This window comes from Bombus bifarius, unplaced genomic scaffold, assembly GCF_011952205.1.
Source record: "Bombus bifarius isolate JDL3187 unplaced genomic scaffold, Bbif_JDL3187 scf7180000008225, whole genome shotgun sequence".
NCBI classification, from domain to species: Eukaryota; Metazoa; Arthropoda; class Insecta; order Hymenoptera; family Apidae; genus Bombus; species Bombus bifarius.
In genome coordinates this window covers 460066-475949 of record NW_022884523.1, presented here as the reverse complement: position 1 = coordinate 475949, position 15884 = coordinate 460066, and the positions used below count along the sequence as shown (strand labels likewise).

The window sequence follows — 15884 nt, the reverse complement described above, 5'->3', positions numbered from 1 at the left end:
TGTAAGGAAATAAGTCGATTGTAGAGAGGATATACACGTCTGTGAGTGAAAACGTGCATTATTCTCTGAAAACTGAAAATCCTTTCTTTTCTCCAGTCTCGTCAAGTTTGAAAGATCGTCAAGTATACGCGAACTTGGCTAATTTCTTGCACAGAAACGAACAATTAGCCAAAGATCGCTGTACACGCAGTAAGAAATTGTAAATATAGAATAACATTTCTTTCACTTTTGAAGCCACGTTTTCGAGAAAAATGAATTCCAAAATTTATAAATTTGCTGTAAGAACTTTCCCTATTTATAAACACACCGCTGTATACAAAAGTTACAAATGTACAATAATAAGAATAGACCGACGAGTATGGAGCAACACTGCTTCGCGATCTTTCGTCGCAAACATCTGATCTGAAGGGAAGACGTCCTATAAACGTCAGACTTGAAATACGAATTTCTACTGACAGATGGAAATCTCGTTTAGAAGCATCTTGGCGCTGTAATACGAAAATCTGAAACTGAAACGAGTATGGGAAACGCCTGAACGTTATATCGAACCAAAATCGTTCAGGCTTAGACATAAAATGCGTTACAATCACAAAACCAAATTCTCAACGTTTTACTATTTATTTTGCCTTGAAATTAATTTTCTGGCGAATATGCGTGTGCAGGACGATACACAACTGGTAGCAGAAGTTCCGTGGACAACGGTGGCGACGCGAGCGAATGTTACGACGTGCCACCACGAGCTGTCCCCGTGATTCCATCGCCAGCGAGCAGTCCAAGTCCGGCACCCTCGTGCTACGACATCCCCAGGCCACCTACCTCCTGCACACCGAATTCCAACTGCTCTGGAGGATCCGGCGTGACGCCTCTCGATTGCTACGACGTGCCCAGACCATTGCAACCCCTTACCCCTAGCAGCTCGGCCTCCAGCCTCACCAACGATGGATCCCTCAGCGGATCGAATCGGTACGTGATCTCTAGAGGATATACGATGGCTAGACAAGCGGATCTTTTATTTTATCGTTGTCTAACAGGATTAGCGTCTGATAGATAGTACAGGGCGATCGTTTGGTAAATGATGATTCGATTCACTCCTCAGGAAGAAATTTCTCTTCTAGTTATCAGTGAGGATCACTCCATGGAGGTGTGATCATTTTAATTTTTTTTTTTTTATAGTAAAAGCTTAGCGATAGTAGTGAAAGTAGACGCACGATATCTTTTGCAAGATGTCTTTTTTTTTCTTTTTCTTTTTCGTTGTTGTTCGATGGGATGTACGTCTCATTGGAGATTTAGAGGGATCGTTTGTTAAGGCGACGTTTCGGTTAATCCGTTGACACGTAAATTTTGCATCTATTTGTGGATAGGAAAAAATAATTGAATTTTTTCTTGAAAACGAAAATAGATGCATAATAATATCTTTTGTAAGATAATGTCGTACATGATATCGTAATCGTAACTGGAATCCATGAAGTTTCTTCATTGGATAAAATAATCAGCTAAATTGAGAAGAATATGGATATGTTACTTTTCATTTTTTCCCTTTTCTTTTTTATCAATTCTGAGTAATAGTAATACGTGTATTTCTATGTATTTACAAGGGAAACATAATGCACTAAAGCTTAAGGTTAGTTTTATTAAAAATAAATACACATTTGCAGATTAGTCGGTTGATAAGTTATTAGATTACAATGGCTTGCATATTTGAAAGACAAGGAGCGTTTTACTACATGGTGACATATATATAAAATGTTAGAAACTGGTTATTTTAATATTCTTCTTTTTATTCTTTTCCTATCTCTTTTATAAAAGAGAATAATACGCCTTTTTGAGCTCGTAGAAGATTAAAAGATGTCTAATTAAATTCTGCTGCTATTAATTCTCCGCGAGAAAGTGAAAAAACATTTAATCAACGTAGTCTAGCTTAATATAACAGTAAATTAACGTGATATTTATTATTAGAAAATCCCTCGGAAAAGTGTTCTTTAATCGGAAATTGACCCTATTTCCTCTCTTTTCACTGTTATTTATCATTAAAATCACTGTTTCAGCCAATAATTGCAGGAAAATTTGCATTTAAATAAAACTGAAATCAATGGGGATTATCTGCTTCGTTGTTTAAAACGAATTGAACGCATAATTGTGTATTTCAACGGAGGAGAATAATTATAACGCGCTAACGTTGGAAAATACGAAGTTACAACGGTTAAAATAATTTTTAATTAAAACATAATGTTTTAACGAACTTGAGATTCATCTCTGCATAAATTTCTACCATTTTTTAGAATACAAAGATTTCTTTGAACTCTAAATGCGCTTGTTTCTATATCGCAGAGTGAAAAAGAAATTGTCAGGAAAAAAACCTCTTGCTCAGAAAAGAAATCAAATTTCCAATACGTTCCCTTCGCTTGGAAAAAATGTCGTTGCTTAATAACCGTGAATTTTAATTTGTATACTCTGTCGATTAAAGTTCTGTTTAGTTTTCCTAGCGTGTGTTATTCGATATACGAACTCGAATGAAAAGAATTCACTGAAATATTTCAAAAATCTCACTCTACTTGCAATTCTTTCACTGGTTCTAGATAAAAATAACGTTTTTTCGCAAACTGAATGCAAAATAAAAATCAAGTTTCGTGTTCCTTCAACGTATATGATAATAATATATAAAATTAACAATATAATTTATATGGCACAAAAACTTATCGATATATCAAAAATAAATAATCCGAGCAGAATCGTCTATCTTCTAATAAAAACACAATTTTCCTTCGTTATAAATTTAAAAATATCAAAATGACGAGAATATGAAATATAATCGTTAATTATAATTTACAAATAACGGAGAATCATCGTTAGATCACAAATATCATCAGAAATTATGCTAACATAAACATTCGCTACGAGTCTAAATAAAGAAAACTTATGTACATTGTACAGGTTTCAACAGTGAGTAGCAGACACGAGCCATTATCTTTATATTTAGCATTTTACTTCTTCGCATAACCGTGAACAACGTCCAGAAACCCTAAAATTCTTTACTCGTAGCTAATCCATTCTAATGGAACGTGCACCTTAAATTAAACCGTATCCCTTTCGAGCTTTTGAAGTTTTAGTATTTCGTTAAACCAGGTTTTAGCATTTCCTTTTCGTTACGGCAGCTATCTGATGACTATGCCGAGGCATCAACATCGAGTACGTTGAACTTTATACGTTCGCTAGCGTAACGAGACATACAGCTGCTAGGAAGTGATTTATTTCGAGAAGCTCGAGCTTAAATACCGGACCGGTGCCAACAGCGGTCATTCCTACTGCAGTTTCGGAGAAATCGGTTCCATTTACGGTTTAGAAAAAAAAAAAAAAAAAAATAGAATGACGCTCGTCATAGTCTCCTTTACGATTTTCCGTTAGAATTTACTTATTCTTTTTTCTTTCTTTTTTTTCTTTTAGTCGAAAAAGTTTTACTTTACACGCTTTGTACACCTGTACAGAATGGAGAAAAAAAAGGACATCGATCATTTTCAAGCGACATAATACGTACTGTGTATGTTTATGCATTTATGGGAAACTGAAATGTGGAAAAATATACAGAACGTATATAGCGTGCGAAGAAATATGTGAAATATTCGAAGTAAAAGACCTAGACGTGATATTTAGAGGAAATAGAAATAAAAATAAAATTTTGTTAATCGTTCAGTATAGAATGATATACATATTACATAATATGCTAGTGACTTATAAAAATTTATCAGTATGTTGAAAATATTTAAATAAATATTGCGAGACACGCGTGTATTACGCGTTCTTTGTGTAGTAACAACTTTTTATGTACATAAATGGTTTGCACTAATATCGTTTTTGATATTGGATCCAATACGCAATATTTTTTTAAGACTCACGTACTGTTTCTCAATTTTTTCGCTGATTTCAAACTTTTCTGCCAAATCAGTGATCGTTGGTTTTTAGATAGCTTAAATCGATTTTTATCAGTAGAAAATTATCTTTTTAATAAATTCAGCGAGCTTTAACTGGTCTAGGATTCTATTATGAAAATTATTTCTTTCGTAATAGATCGTATAACAAATAAACCATATCTTTAAGGAACTACTTTGCCAATACTGAGATTTGTCTTACTAAAAAGTTCAAATTTAAGACGATTAATCCTTTTTTATCCACCCTTGGATTATAGAAATATAGAACCAAATTTTACAAATTTCCCTTTGTTAAAAGCAATGTCAGATTGTTTAAACAGATATAATTGTAATTTCTGGCTGTAAACTGTTAACAATAAATATTACTCTTAATTAATAGCATCTAGTAATAAAAGAAGTGAGAAAAATAAAACTCTATGACCTAAAATTAATATTCGAGCAGAAATAACTTTCTCGTTACCTTCTTCTCTTCTTCTTTTTTTTTTTTTTTGTTTTCACATAACTGTGATTCTGTCATTATTCCATGAAAAAGTTGTACTTTTCAATGTCTTCCAACTTTCGTAATCGTTCGACTTTACTGATAACATCAATCGTATTTAATCACTTAATAGCACAAAGTACTTAGGATAACAGGCTTCTTACTTCTGGAACTATTCCTTTGGAACTATTATTTCTATTCTACATCCCTTTCGTTGCCACTGATTAATAGTACTCGATGGGAGTGTGGCCCCTAATGGCTAAATGAATAGGAAACTGAAACGAGTTGAATCCAAATGGAAATACGCTTTAGATGGCTCTTGAAATGGCTAGGTTTTCAGCGATAAAATTCAGGTTAGTTCTTTTTCTTGGTTTCTGTGAGAAATTAGAACAGCGGCAGACAAACCAGAGACAAGAAATTTTACGCTCGAATGAATACACACGGTGTTGCATTAGCGTAAAATGTTTTACGAGGAATTTATCGTACAACGGTTGGTTAAGAATTGAAAACGATCCTAAAATCTGAAATTTTATCGTAGGTATCAATTCTTTCCACGCTAACGTATTAAATATAACGATTTTAAAAACGTTTTGCTTTGTCTCCGCAAATGATAGAAATTACGCTGAATGAAAAGTTGTAGAAACTCGCTACGCTAATGGAAAATCTGCGCGTCAAGTTAAAACTCGGGAAACTTTGCTGAAATTTGATTCGATAAACTTTTAATAACGAATTAAAGTTAATTACAGCGAAACGAAACTAATAGCAAGCTTGTTTCCTTCGACGTTTCAATTCGAATCTTCAAACACTTGCGTCTAGATATGTTCGCAAATCTCACATTCATGAACGTAATGTGTATATTTACAGCAAAGATTGGATATGCTCTTGAAAAATCGTTAGAAACCTATTAAGAACTTTAATTTCTCCCATAGTTAGGTTAATTACGCTGGAACTTCGATTATCCGAACCAATTATGACACTCGCTATTCCGATAATCGAATAACTCTGTTTTCATTTATTGCGAGTTATTTTATAAATATCGATATCATAAACGGATTTATTGTATTAATATTAAACAGAACAGAAAATCCTCGGTCACAATGTGACAATTTCTTTTTTGCCGCTTTACGATATTTTCTAAAGAAGAGGACCGGTCCATTGATCGATCGTTTCGTTAATTCACATCCTGTTAATCGAGACTCCAGTGTATCACGTTTTGTCCAAGATCTATAGAAGATCTATCGTTGTGGAGAATTGTGCATCTTAATTGCCGAAATAAAAGTAAATGAACACTAAGGTTACGCTTAGAATTCATATTAAAATAATTTTAGATTTATTTAATAAACGATGTACAGGATCTTCGTCGATATACATTTGCACGCGTCTCAGCAATTTCTTTGTCTCGCCATCTTCCACACCACACTGCCAACGGAACAGTTACATTCGTCTGTTTTTCGAGACGTCGCGCACACATATACTTCCACACACTCATATTCACATAAGTGTGTCACTACTACGCGGCCAATCTTCTAGTCTAGCACACAAAATTATACATATCACAATAATCGTAATGTCCAAGTTCTAATTAGAACTCAACGAATCATAATTCATACTGCTAAATCGTATTTACGAGCGAAGACTGTATACACGGATTATACTGACAAAACGTTTGCCTCGTTTCAGATCCAGCCTGGCTGCACAGGATTACGATGTACCTCGATCGCGTCTTCCAGCATCCTCTTTACCGTCCCGACACAACACGCCCGTGCCGAAAACGCCGACACCTCCACCTCCGCCGCAAACGCAGCAGATCTACGACGTTCCAGTTAGCAAGGAGCTTCCCCTGGAGTTGGACTCCGCTTTGGAAGGTCTACAAAGGCTGCAGAGCGAGGCATCCGCAGCGATAGCCAGGTTACTCGGTTTCGTGAGCCCCACATGGAGAACGCCTCAACGATTAGACGCCACCCTAATGGATCTTAGGCTTGCTGCGCTCAGGCTGAGAACGTCTTTGCACGATCTGGCTGAATTTGCCGAAGGTAATTCTCACTTTGCTGAAATATAGACATACTGTACGGAATTTTCGTAAATTCGTTATTATTTGTTTGATACGAGGAAGATATATCCGGTTCTCCTTCGACGTGAATTGAAAATCTGATGATTGGAGAAGAGAAATATCTAGTCGTTGTCGTAATTTTTAATCAGATCCATTCATTGGTTTGGTCTCTCACGGGAGTTTCTTTTCATTACGTGCATTCCATTGTATATATACGTATCAATTTTGAATTTTCATATTATTATCAGAATCTAAGGAAGAATAGAAGAATTGTACTTCTATTAATTTCAACTTTCTATTAATTTTTTTTTTTAACCAAATGGTTCAGTAAATTAGATTAACAAATGGTTCGAAGAATACAGTCCCCTGTATAATGGACATAAGATACGAATATGAAACATGCATGTACCTTTGAAGAAATATACAAAGTATACAAAATATATGAAACACACGAAGCGAGTAGTTGAAACATTCTACCTAGAGTTTGTCAATTGTTCAAGGTATGTTTAAAGGTTTGAGACTGCGCAAGTTAACAGGATATTTTTAATCGACTGAAAACAAACACGGACGACGCGTAGGAAGTGATAACACTTCGATAGCCTTCAGTTCTGAAATAGTAGTAGTAGTAGTCTATTTTTAAGTAAAGAAATCACATTATATACAACTATTGTAGTACCAGTCTGCAATCTTAACGTCGTCCCAACATCATCATCGCCCACGCAACAATCGCAATTACGATCAACGTCCATCAAAAAGAAAACGCTCCCCATTTCTAATTACGCTTGCAAACCCATCGACCGCCGCAAATCCACGATGCACGCATTGACGACGACAGAAAATTCCTCTCCCCATGCTCGAATTAGTTTCACGAAGAGCGGAGCGAATCTCGAGGCGGAGTGGCTGTCGACGTGGAACAATTGGTCCGCGTCGAATCAACGAAGCCACGCCGGAAAGGATTCTCCCAAGAGACTTGCCGTGATTTCTCTACACACATAATTTTTGTATTCTTGCGCAGGCACGCTGGGGAATGCGGGCAAAGCACCGGACAAAGGGTTGGCTTCGAAGCTACGACCCCTGGTCAAGGCTCTCCGCGACTCTGACAAGCTCGTGCAGGAAGCCGCGTCCGAACTGGACGCGATGGAATGGGACGCGGGTAAACTGTGTCGCGGGGGTGGCGATACCCCGACACCTACAAACGGGCCACCTTCCTCGCTGTTGCCGCCGGTGCAACCGGATCCACTCGATCAGCTGATCGCGTGCGCTCAGGCACTCACGGAAGACGTTCGTCAGGTCGCCAGTTTCATTCAGGTGAGCATCGAATAGAAACGAAATTACGATCTCTCTAGTTGGTGGAATCGGGAAAAAAGAAGACGCGAAAAAGCACGCAGGATTAGCCATTTGAGCGTCTAATTGGTTAACTGGTATAATTGGTTCGATACGTCGTACACAGGGTGTTTCAGTTTTGTCTCGCCAAACGATATCGGCGTATATTGTATGATTGAAAATAAGAAAATGATGTTGTATAAAGAGAGGGTTGTAAATGTTTTATTACAAACTTCTAACAAGAATAGTGAAACTTTAAGCGACTGGATCATCGTTCGATCGATTGGTCATGTTTACCGAGGTTCTTGTTCGAAGTGCCGTACGTTCTCGTGAATACAAAATTCACATCGTTTCCACGTAGAATCAAAAGAGGAACCAGTCGTTTATGATTTGCGTGTCTTTCTTGCAAGGCATTTACGAACTTTGTTTATGTAACATCTTTCTCTTGTTTTTAATCGTACGGTACGCCGACACCGTTCTCATCTTTTCATAGACGCGTATGAAAATTCAGGAACTTTAGTACCATCGAGGAAAATATGGTGAAAACTGAGGATCATAGTGGTGTATGACGGTCCATTGATATTTTTCATAATATAGCGTCTATTATTATTACAATATTTATTATATTTTGCTAAGTCATGAAAAATATCGCGGAGAAAGTAACGCTTGTAACTTGATTATAAATCTGAAGGAATAACATTTTTAAGAGTGGAACTACGTTATATCTAAATTCTCAAAATTTTGACTTACACTTTCTCGGGCCCCTAGAAAGTCTGTATTTTTCTAAACATAGAAACGCATTATTTGCGCGCTGATAAAAAATTTGGACAAATTTTTCAAATCTCACGTGTTCTATCTGGTAGCTGCAAAAATTTTAATCATTTTCTCACGCTACGCTAATTGTCAATTATGAGATCACTCTTCCCACTTCTTATCAATTTGTTATTCTATTTTTATAATAAACTTACTAATTTACTTGGTAGAAAACATATCATCATCAAATATTGCTTTCCACAAACACATACGCTAAAAATTTACTAATTGACATTCCACAGAAATGTCCAGTAACCAAATTCCTCCCCCTTTTCTTCTAACAGCCCCTTCTCCGATTTCAATTTCATTGCAACGACAATTATTTTTCCCATCATGTTCCAATCTAGAATCCTACGTTTCATCGCACAAGATAATTCCAACTACTTTTAAATCACACGTACAGTCTTATCATCGTTTCTCATCCCTAAACAAACCGAGCTCGTAATCGAATTCCTTAAAATAATCGAACCTGTAAAATTTGTCTAAAACAGGGCAACTCGACCCTGCTCTTCAAACGGTCGTCGATCATTTCAACCGGTAGCAGCAACAACAGCGGCGCCGGCGAGGATTACGATTACGTAAATCTTGACTCGAGGGAGGTAGTCGCGAAGCAACGCGAGGAAGTGAGGGCAACGCTGCCACAGGAACTACGTAGTAATTACGATCTCCTGGTGTCCGAGTCGGACAATGCCACGATTCAAATGCCACCCACGACACCGACACCCATGGATCCCAACGACAAACAATTGCTGGCTTTCTATGCCGCCCAGGTGATCACACATGGCAATCACCTGACTCACGCCATTGACGCCTTCATGCAGACAGTCGAGCATAACCAACCACCAAAGGCGAGTACCGTAAACCTGGAAATCTAAATGGCCATTGTCCTTCGGATGAACCATGAGCCAAGAAAATATGCCATGGAAAAATAAGGCCTCGTGGAGTATTATTACTGAGATAACTTTACAGTATTCGGAGTATTTTGATTAAGGGTTTGATCTCGAGTTAGAATTTAAGATTCGAAGACAGAGATTGTGGTGCGATAGAAGCGTTGAAAAGTTCCATTTTACGGGATAAAACGGGATTAATTGGTAATAAGGGATAACAAAATGAACAGTCAAATTTAAGAGTATGATAAAATAAAAGGATTTTTAATTCGAAGAATCTTTGTAGTAGGGAAAGTAGAATTTCTTTCTACTATAAAGTATTGTAGTTTTAACTGAGGGTATATTTCAATTTGAAATCGATGAACGATAAAATAGGAAATTAGGTTCAAGAGAGTACGAGGAAATAAATAGCGATGAAACAGCGGATAAAAATATGTTATACGTTTGTTTACAGGTATTTAGGCTCCGGTTGGGTCTTACATACATACATATCTTTTAGAAATTTCGATTCCACCTAGTTCATCACCTTGTCTTATCTTTTAACTATTAATTGATTACTATTTATATGTAGAAAGAATACAATACAGTAGAGTTCTTTAATAATTACATATTTTAAAGAGGATAAATATTTTACCAACATACGCTATTCGCTAATTCTTTGGATAGTATTGCTTCATTGATATTAAACGAGACAAGGGAAAAGAAAACCTATGATTTAAAAAATCAAGAAACGTTGTGACCGAGAAAAGAGGTCAAGTGATAGAATTAAATTAACAGAAACGTTTTCTATCTTTTAAAAGCAGGTGTTCCTAGCGCATGGAAAGTTCGTGGTGCTGAGTGCTCATAGACTGGTGCACATCGGTGACACGGTGCACAGAAACGTGACGAGGAACGACGTGAGAACACGCGTTCTACAGTGCGCGAACGCTCTAAACGAGGCTCTGGGTCAGACCGTGTCGAAGACAAAACAGGCGGCACAATTCTTCCCAAGCGTATCCGCTGTTCAGGAAATGGTCGACAGCGTGGTGGACGTCTCTCACTTGGCCAAGGACTTGAAGGTCGCCATGATTCACGCTGCGCAACAGCCTTGAGCATCCAAAGATCAGATCCTAATCTCTGACACGAAAGAGGGTAAAGGAGAAAAAGAAGAGATATCTTGGATACACGCGAGCTGAGAACTATTTGTTATTTTTCTTTCGAGGAAGAAGTCACGTTACGTGAAATTCACGACGCCTCCATCAAGTTCCTTGGATTGTTTTCTACAATCCTAAGTTTCTGTTCGCTAGAAACGTAATGCGACAGTAGGATCGATTGGAAGAAGGAAAATAAAAATATATGTCGTAGCGTGTATTCACTGCCGATTTAATAGAAAAGAGCGGCTCACCTGTTAGAATATCGCGATGCTTAATCGTCCAGTCAAACGTAGAGATTTTAACGACGAAGAGAAATTCGAAGTAAATTAAATAAATGATGGTAAAAATTATATGATTATTGATTGATAGATTTGTTTTAACGAACAGCTATAAACAAAAGAAATCCGTCTTTTGGCTCGGATGATAGCAAAGTAGATCGTAGATACACGAATTTCTGATTGTTTAATCGACGAGAAAATGAATTTGGACCAGAGAGGAAACGCCAACTTGCTTTTTCGCCCGACTAGAAACGACATCCTTCCCTCTTGAACGCAATAAAGAATTCTCGAGGCCTATCGTTACTTAGAGATACGCAACTGCCAAAGCCACAGGTATATAGAACGTAAGGGAAAAGCTCCTTCGAGACGAGCGTATATTTGTAATGTACTCGAGAATATAGAGAACGTAGACTTTTCTAGGAAACCATGTAACCGTGTCGTTCATTAGCTAGAGGTGTGGAATCAATTAAGCGACGTGTAGAACGTGTTCGAAATAATTCTCGAGACGTCGGTGTATTGTTTGCTTGAAAACGAGGATCATTTCGAACTTGATACGCAGTTGTCGTTGCCAGCGTATTAATCATCGTCCTAGGTGTGTATCATGTGAAGAGAAAACTCTATTAAAATATGAAACATTTTCATTTGGACGCATATTTACAATAGATTATACTGCGATGAAAATATTAATTGGATTTAAATGAAAGGAGACTAAAAACATTGAGAAAATGGAACAAACGCAACAGCCTAATATATACTGCGAGAAAGAGCCACTGATGCAAGAAAGGAATTTTCTCTAATCGAGAATACTTTATAACAGCTACATTTATGGCATTAACGTTTATACATCAAATTCGAAGAACGCAAGGAACGCTATCTTTTTAGAGGCCAATTTTGAACGAATTTTATACCATTTTACCGCCATGTCACGACTTTTTCGTGTCAGGCCTTTTTACGGGCTCTTCCAGCAGCATTATTCGATCAATCGTAAACACACACTGATGATAACAAAAAGAAATTGCATCGGATTTGCAGACTGTTTATAATCATTCCAATAACCTAATTCGATTACAAAGCGTGTTCCCTTTACAGGAACGATGCAGAAACAATAACTTGGAAACAGTATGAAACGATACGCCTTATACACGGTCATTTTATCGATTATCATCGGCCGACGACGCTCCTACCGATTATAAAACTTTCATAGCAATCGAATCGTTCCCTTATCGTAGAAATTAGTTTTAGAGGCATAGGGCGTAGGGATTAAATAATTTTTATAATCGGCAGGACTGCTTCTTTTGTTAAAAGATAATATAGATTTATGAAAAATATGAGCAACGTCTATATCTGATTTTGCTGAATTTGTTTTTAAATTGAATAAATTGTACTAATTATTTTCTCCGATTAACCGTGAAAAACTACATTCTTAGGTATTACGAAAGGTAATCGACAACCGCACATTTGTGTCGCAGCTTTAAGATCGATTGTATCATTCAAAACATGTATTTACTTTCCGCCTTTCGAGACGCAGCCTTTTTGTCTTTCTCCTTTTGTACAGGGGAAAAAGAAAACGGAAGATCGTTCGAGCGAGAAATCGAAATGTCAAAAAAGAGAAAAGAAATTAAGGCGATCATCCGGCACTTACGATTAGGGAGTATTCACCACGATATAGCTTATAGTTTATTTTTTAGAGATTATATAATCGGAGCATATCGCGTGAACATGAACCTCGTTTACGAGACTTGTATTATAATTTATTGGTGGAACGTTTTTGTAAGATAAAACGCATTTTTCAGGCAGTTAGAGTTTACTGTATATTTAGAATTTATACATAGGCGATATATCAATAGGTGCTTGTCACATTCTCATTGAAAATCGTATTCCGATTGATCGTGACGTACTATTAAGTGAAATGAATTTTTTTTTTCTCTTTACATCGAACAGAAAAAAAGAATGTGAAACGCACAGATTACACAATTGCCTTTATCGTTTCGCGTCATTTCGTTTGATCGTACATCGTACCTGGAATTTTCTTTACACCGAAACAATATTACAATCGGAAACTGTTCTTAAGATTATGGAAGGTTTTATCAATGGAGTCTTTGTCAGCGAAGACTTTCGGTTAAACATTAAATATCGATGATTCATTGATTACCGTTACGTTAAATTTAATCTTGCATAAATTATATATATATATATAATCGATCGATTATGAAAATGGAAAATTAATCGACGTATCGGATTAGCATGTCCTTCGAACTGAATCAATTATGTTACTTTAAGGACATTTACTGTGTACATAAGTATATTTATATATATATACATATATATGTATATTATAATTATTCCTATTACAATGTATACACAAATACAATAATGTACCAACGCAGCAGTGACAAAGAAAGGAACGAAATATTTAAAAATCGTGCAATCGTCAAACATTAATTTTTAAGCATAAAATCATACTCGTGGAAGTGCATCAAGTATTTACAAACAGCAGGGATAATTAAAATCGTTTCACGTAACGCAGATATAAAGATGGAATGACGAGCATAAATATTTAAAAAGTGTTCTCCTTTAAAAAGTTGGTATCATCTTGCACTTAATTTGCTTGGTGAAATCTGGGTGATAATTTTGTATACTGGCGCGTTACTTGTATATTATAGTTTCAATGGTTCAATAAAGATTAATTGAATACACAGGTAGAAAGTGATAAAACCTTCATTGTCATCTCTGCTTATAGTCTTTATTATTATATTAAGAGTCGTAGGTCTTAAATAACACAATATATTGATTAACTACACGCAATGATACATTTGTTAGAAACTTTTTAACTCAATCCGCATTGAACATACGTTACATACATTAGTTTCGTCTCTCTCCTATCCGCTGTATAATTATTAACAAGTACACCCCTTTTTTAGCGGTATATAAAACATTTCATATGTCTCAGGTAAGGCTCGAATGAACACTAATATTCTAAGTATTTGCAAAATTTTCATAATGATAATATGTCAAACATTCAAGCCATGATGCTTGACTCGTGATTATTTCGTGCACTTTTCATGGAAATCTATTTATGAAAAATATTATATGTATTCATACATATGATACTGATTTGAATTCAAACAGTATTGAATTAATGACGCGTGGAATCAGTTATGACTTATAGGTAAACATCCCAATTTGACTATGAACGATCACAGCATCTGCCAGTATGTATGTGCGTATTACCATCTTTGTTTGTTTTTTCTTTTGCTGCATTCTTTTCCAAATAAAAGCTACTAAGATCGCGTTTCATAGCATAAGCATCTTCTCCGTCAGCATAATATTTTGGTTCAACTTCTGATACTTCAAATTGCAAACTGCTTGTGTATAAATTCAAAGCTGCACGATTACTTCTACGAACATGTAGAGAAACATATTTTGCACCAAAACATTCAACCATTGCCCTGGAAGCTTGATTCATAAGCTTCTGTGCAATACCAAGTCTTCTATGTGACCTTTTTACTGCCAAACTAGTAATGTGTCCATGTGGATTATCTTCGCAATCTTCTTCCATTTTAGCAAGGACATAGCCTACTATTCTGCCTTTTTCATCTTCTGCCACATAACTCAACTGTGGCCACGAAAGAGCGTGGTATAAATAATATTTCATTTGATAATTTTCTGGCAAGCATTGTAAATTGCAATGCTGTATATTTAATAAATCATCTGTCGTAGCACAACGTATATTTATAGACATTTTGATAAATTAAAATATTATAGATATATAAATAAAAAACAATTTTGCTTTGGTCAATTTTCTTCTTTTGATGATCTTTCTCTTTCTAATAATCTTCTTGTCTCAAATATAAAAACGTGTCCTTAATCTTTGCGAATTTTTTTCATGCGAGATCTACCATTCTTTAAGTCATTTACAGGAGAGGATTCACTCATTCCACCCAATAATTCCCGGACAAACCTGAACCTTGAAAGGAAAAACTTCCAAACTAAATACCAACCTAAAAAAGACAGACAAAAGATGCATGTAAAGAAGAGATCCTATAAAAATCACAAATCGAATTTGGATACACTACATAAATACATAGTATGATGAAAATATAATTCACACAACAAACGATGTACGACATAACTACAGTAAATACCTTGTCGATAGTATACATTATAGGGGAAAGATACAAAACAAAAGAAATTTTAACTGTTCGAAACCTAGAATAGCCGTCGAAATTGCACATACACGTGACGATAAAAGTTATGTATATAGTCAAACTCTCCTACTATATTTTCGACTTTGGAACTATACGACTATTCGACAGGCCGGATAACAATGTTTCGAAACACTCTGTAGCGCAGCAATAGCGAAAAGTTACTATCTATCGTTCTTACCCAGCAGCACCAGGCCAAATACTATGAGTAGACTCGATATTACGGAGAAAGCTGCTAGAACGATTTCCTGCATTATTAATTCCGTACCCCGATTATGAATATACTAACGGACTTCCTAGAACGACACACACGGGAACTGTGTCATAACCTCTTCCTTTCTTGCTCTCTTAGCAAGAATATTAAATTCACCAAATATAAAAACACGAACGACGGATTTAGCACCATGAAATAAAAATTTTATCTACGTTTTTTCGTTCAATGGTAATACGCCATTTTGAATCGATGACGGAATAGTATATGTACAGGTTATGAATTCTTCCCCCTCCAATTGTATACATAAATTATTCACCGTTATTTAGCGAAACGTGTAATCTTTCAAGGATATATTACATCACTTACCAAAGTCCAATAAATTGTATTTTGTGCATTAGTCGGCATCACACGCGTGAAAATCGTAAATAGTCACAACTGACTAGCGACTTTTGAATAGCCTACGACTAAAGCCGACAGGAAACAGTCGAAACCCGCGATGGTTAGTGCGCAATCGCATCGTTCCCGGAAGAACCTATCAAAGCGGTTTCGTTCCCACTTTTCAAAAATAGGAGCCTGTTCT

General features: G+C 36.2%; 2 protein-coding genes across 5 annotated transcripts in view; one reads left to right on the top strand and one right to left on the bottom strand.

The window, feature by feature from the left end:
- LOC117211241 (breast cancer anti-estrogen resistance protein 1) overlaps positions 1–13581 on the top strand; it is a 59929-nt gene extending 46348 nt beyond the window's left edge. Inside the window, exons 3-7 of the mRNA XM_033454918.1 lie at positions 663–963; positions 6082–6434; positions 7467–7759; positions 9079–9435; positions 10278–13581. Of these exons, the coding sequence (XP_033310809.1) occupies positions 663–963; positions 6082–6434; positions 7467–7759; positions 9079–9435; positions 10278–10565 (1592 nt within the window). The 3' untranslated portion in view covers positions 10566–13581. The remainder of the gene's footprint in view (positions 1–662; positions 964–6081; positions 6435–7466; positions 7760–9078; positions 9436–10277) is intronic.
- A 25-nt stretch (positions 13582–13606) lies between these two features.
- LOC117211262 (N-alpha-acetyltransferase 11) lies at positions 13607–15807 on the bottom strand. Of its 4 annotated transcripts, none has more exons than XM_033454956.1 (2): positions 15671–15807; positions 13607–14886 (listed from the first exon to the last, which is right to left on the bottom strand). In XM_033454956.1, the coding sequence occupies exon 2, from the start codon at positions 14625–14627 to the stop codon at positions 14073–14075; it is 555 nt and encodes a 184-aa protein (XP_033310847.1). In that variant the 5' UTR covers positions 14628–14886; positions 15671–15807; the 3' UTR covers positions 13607–14072. The 4 variants fall into 4 exon arrangements, with proteins under 4 accessions (XP_033310847.1, XP_033310849.1, XP_033310846.1 ...); XM_033454958.1 differs by lacking the exon at positions 15671–15807 and adding an exon at positions 15380–15597; XM_033454955.1 differs by lacking the exon at positions 15671–15807 and adding an exon at positions 15272–15593.
- Positions 15808–15884: the final 77 nt, after the last annotated feature.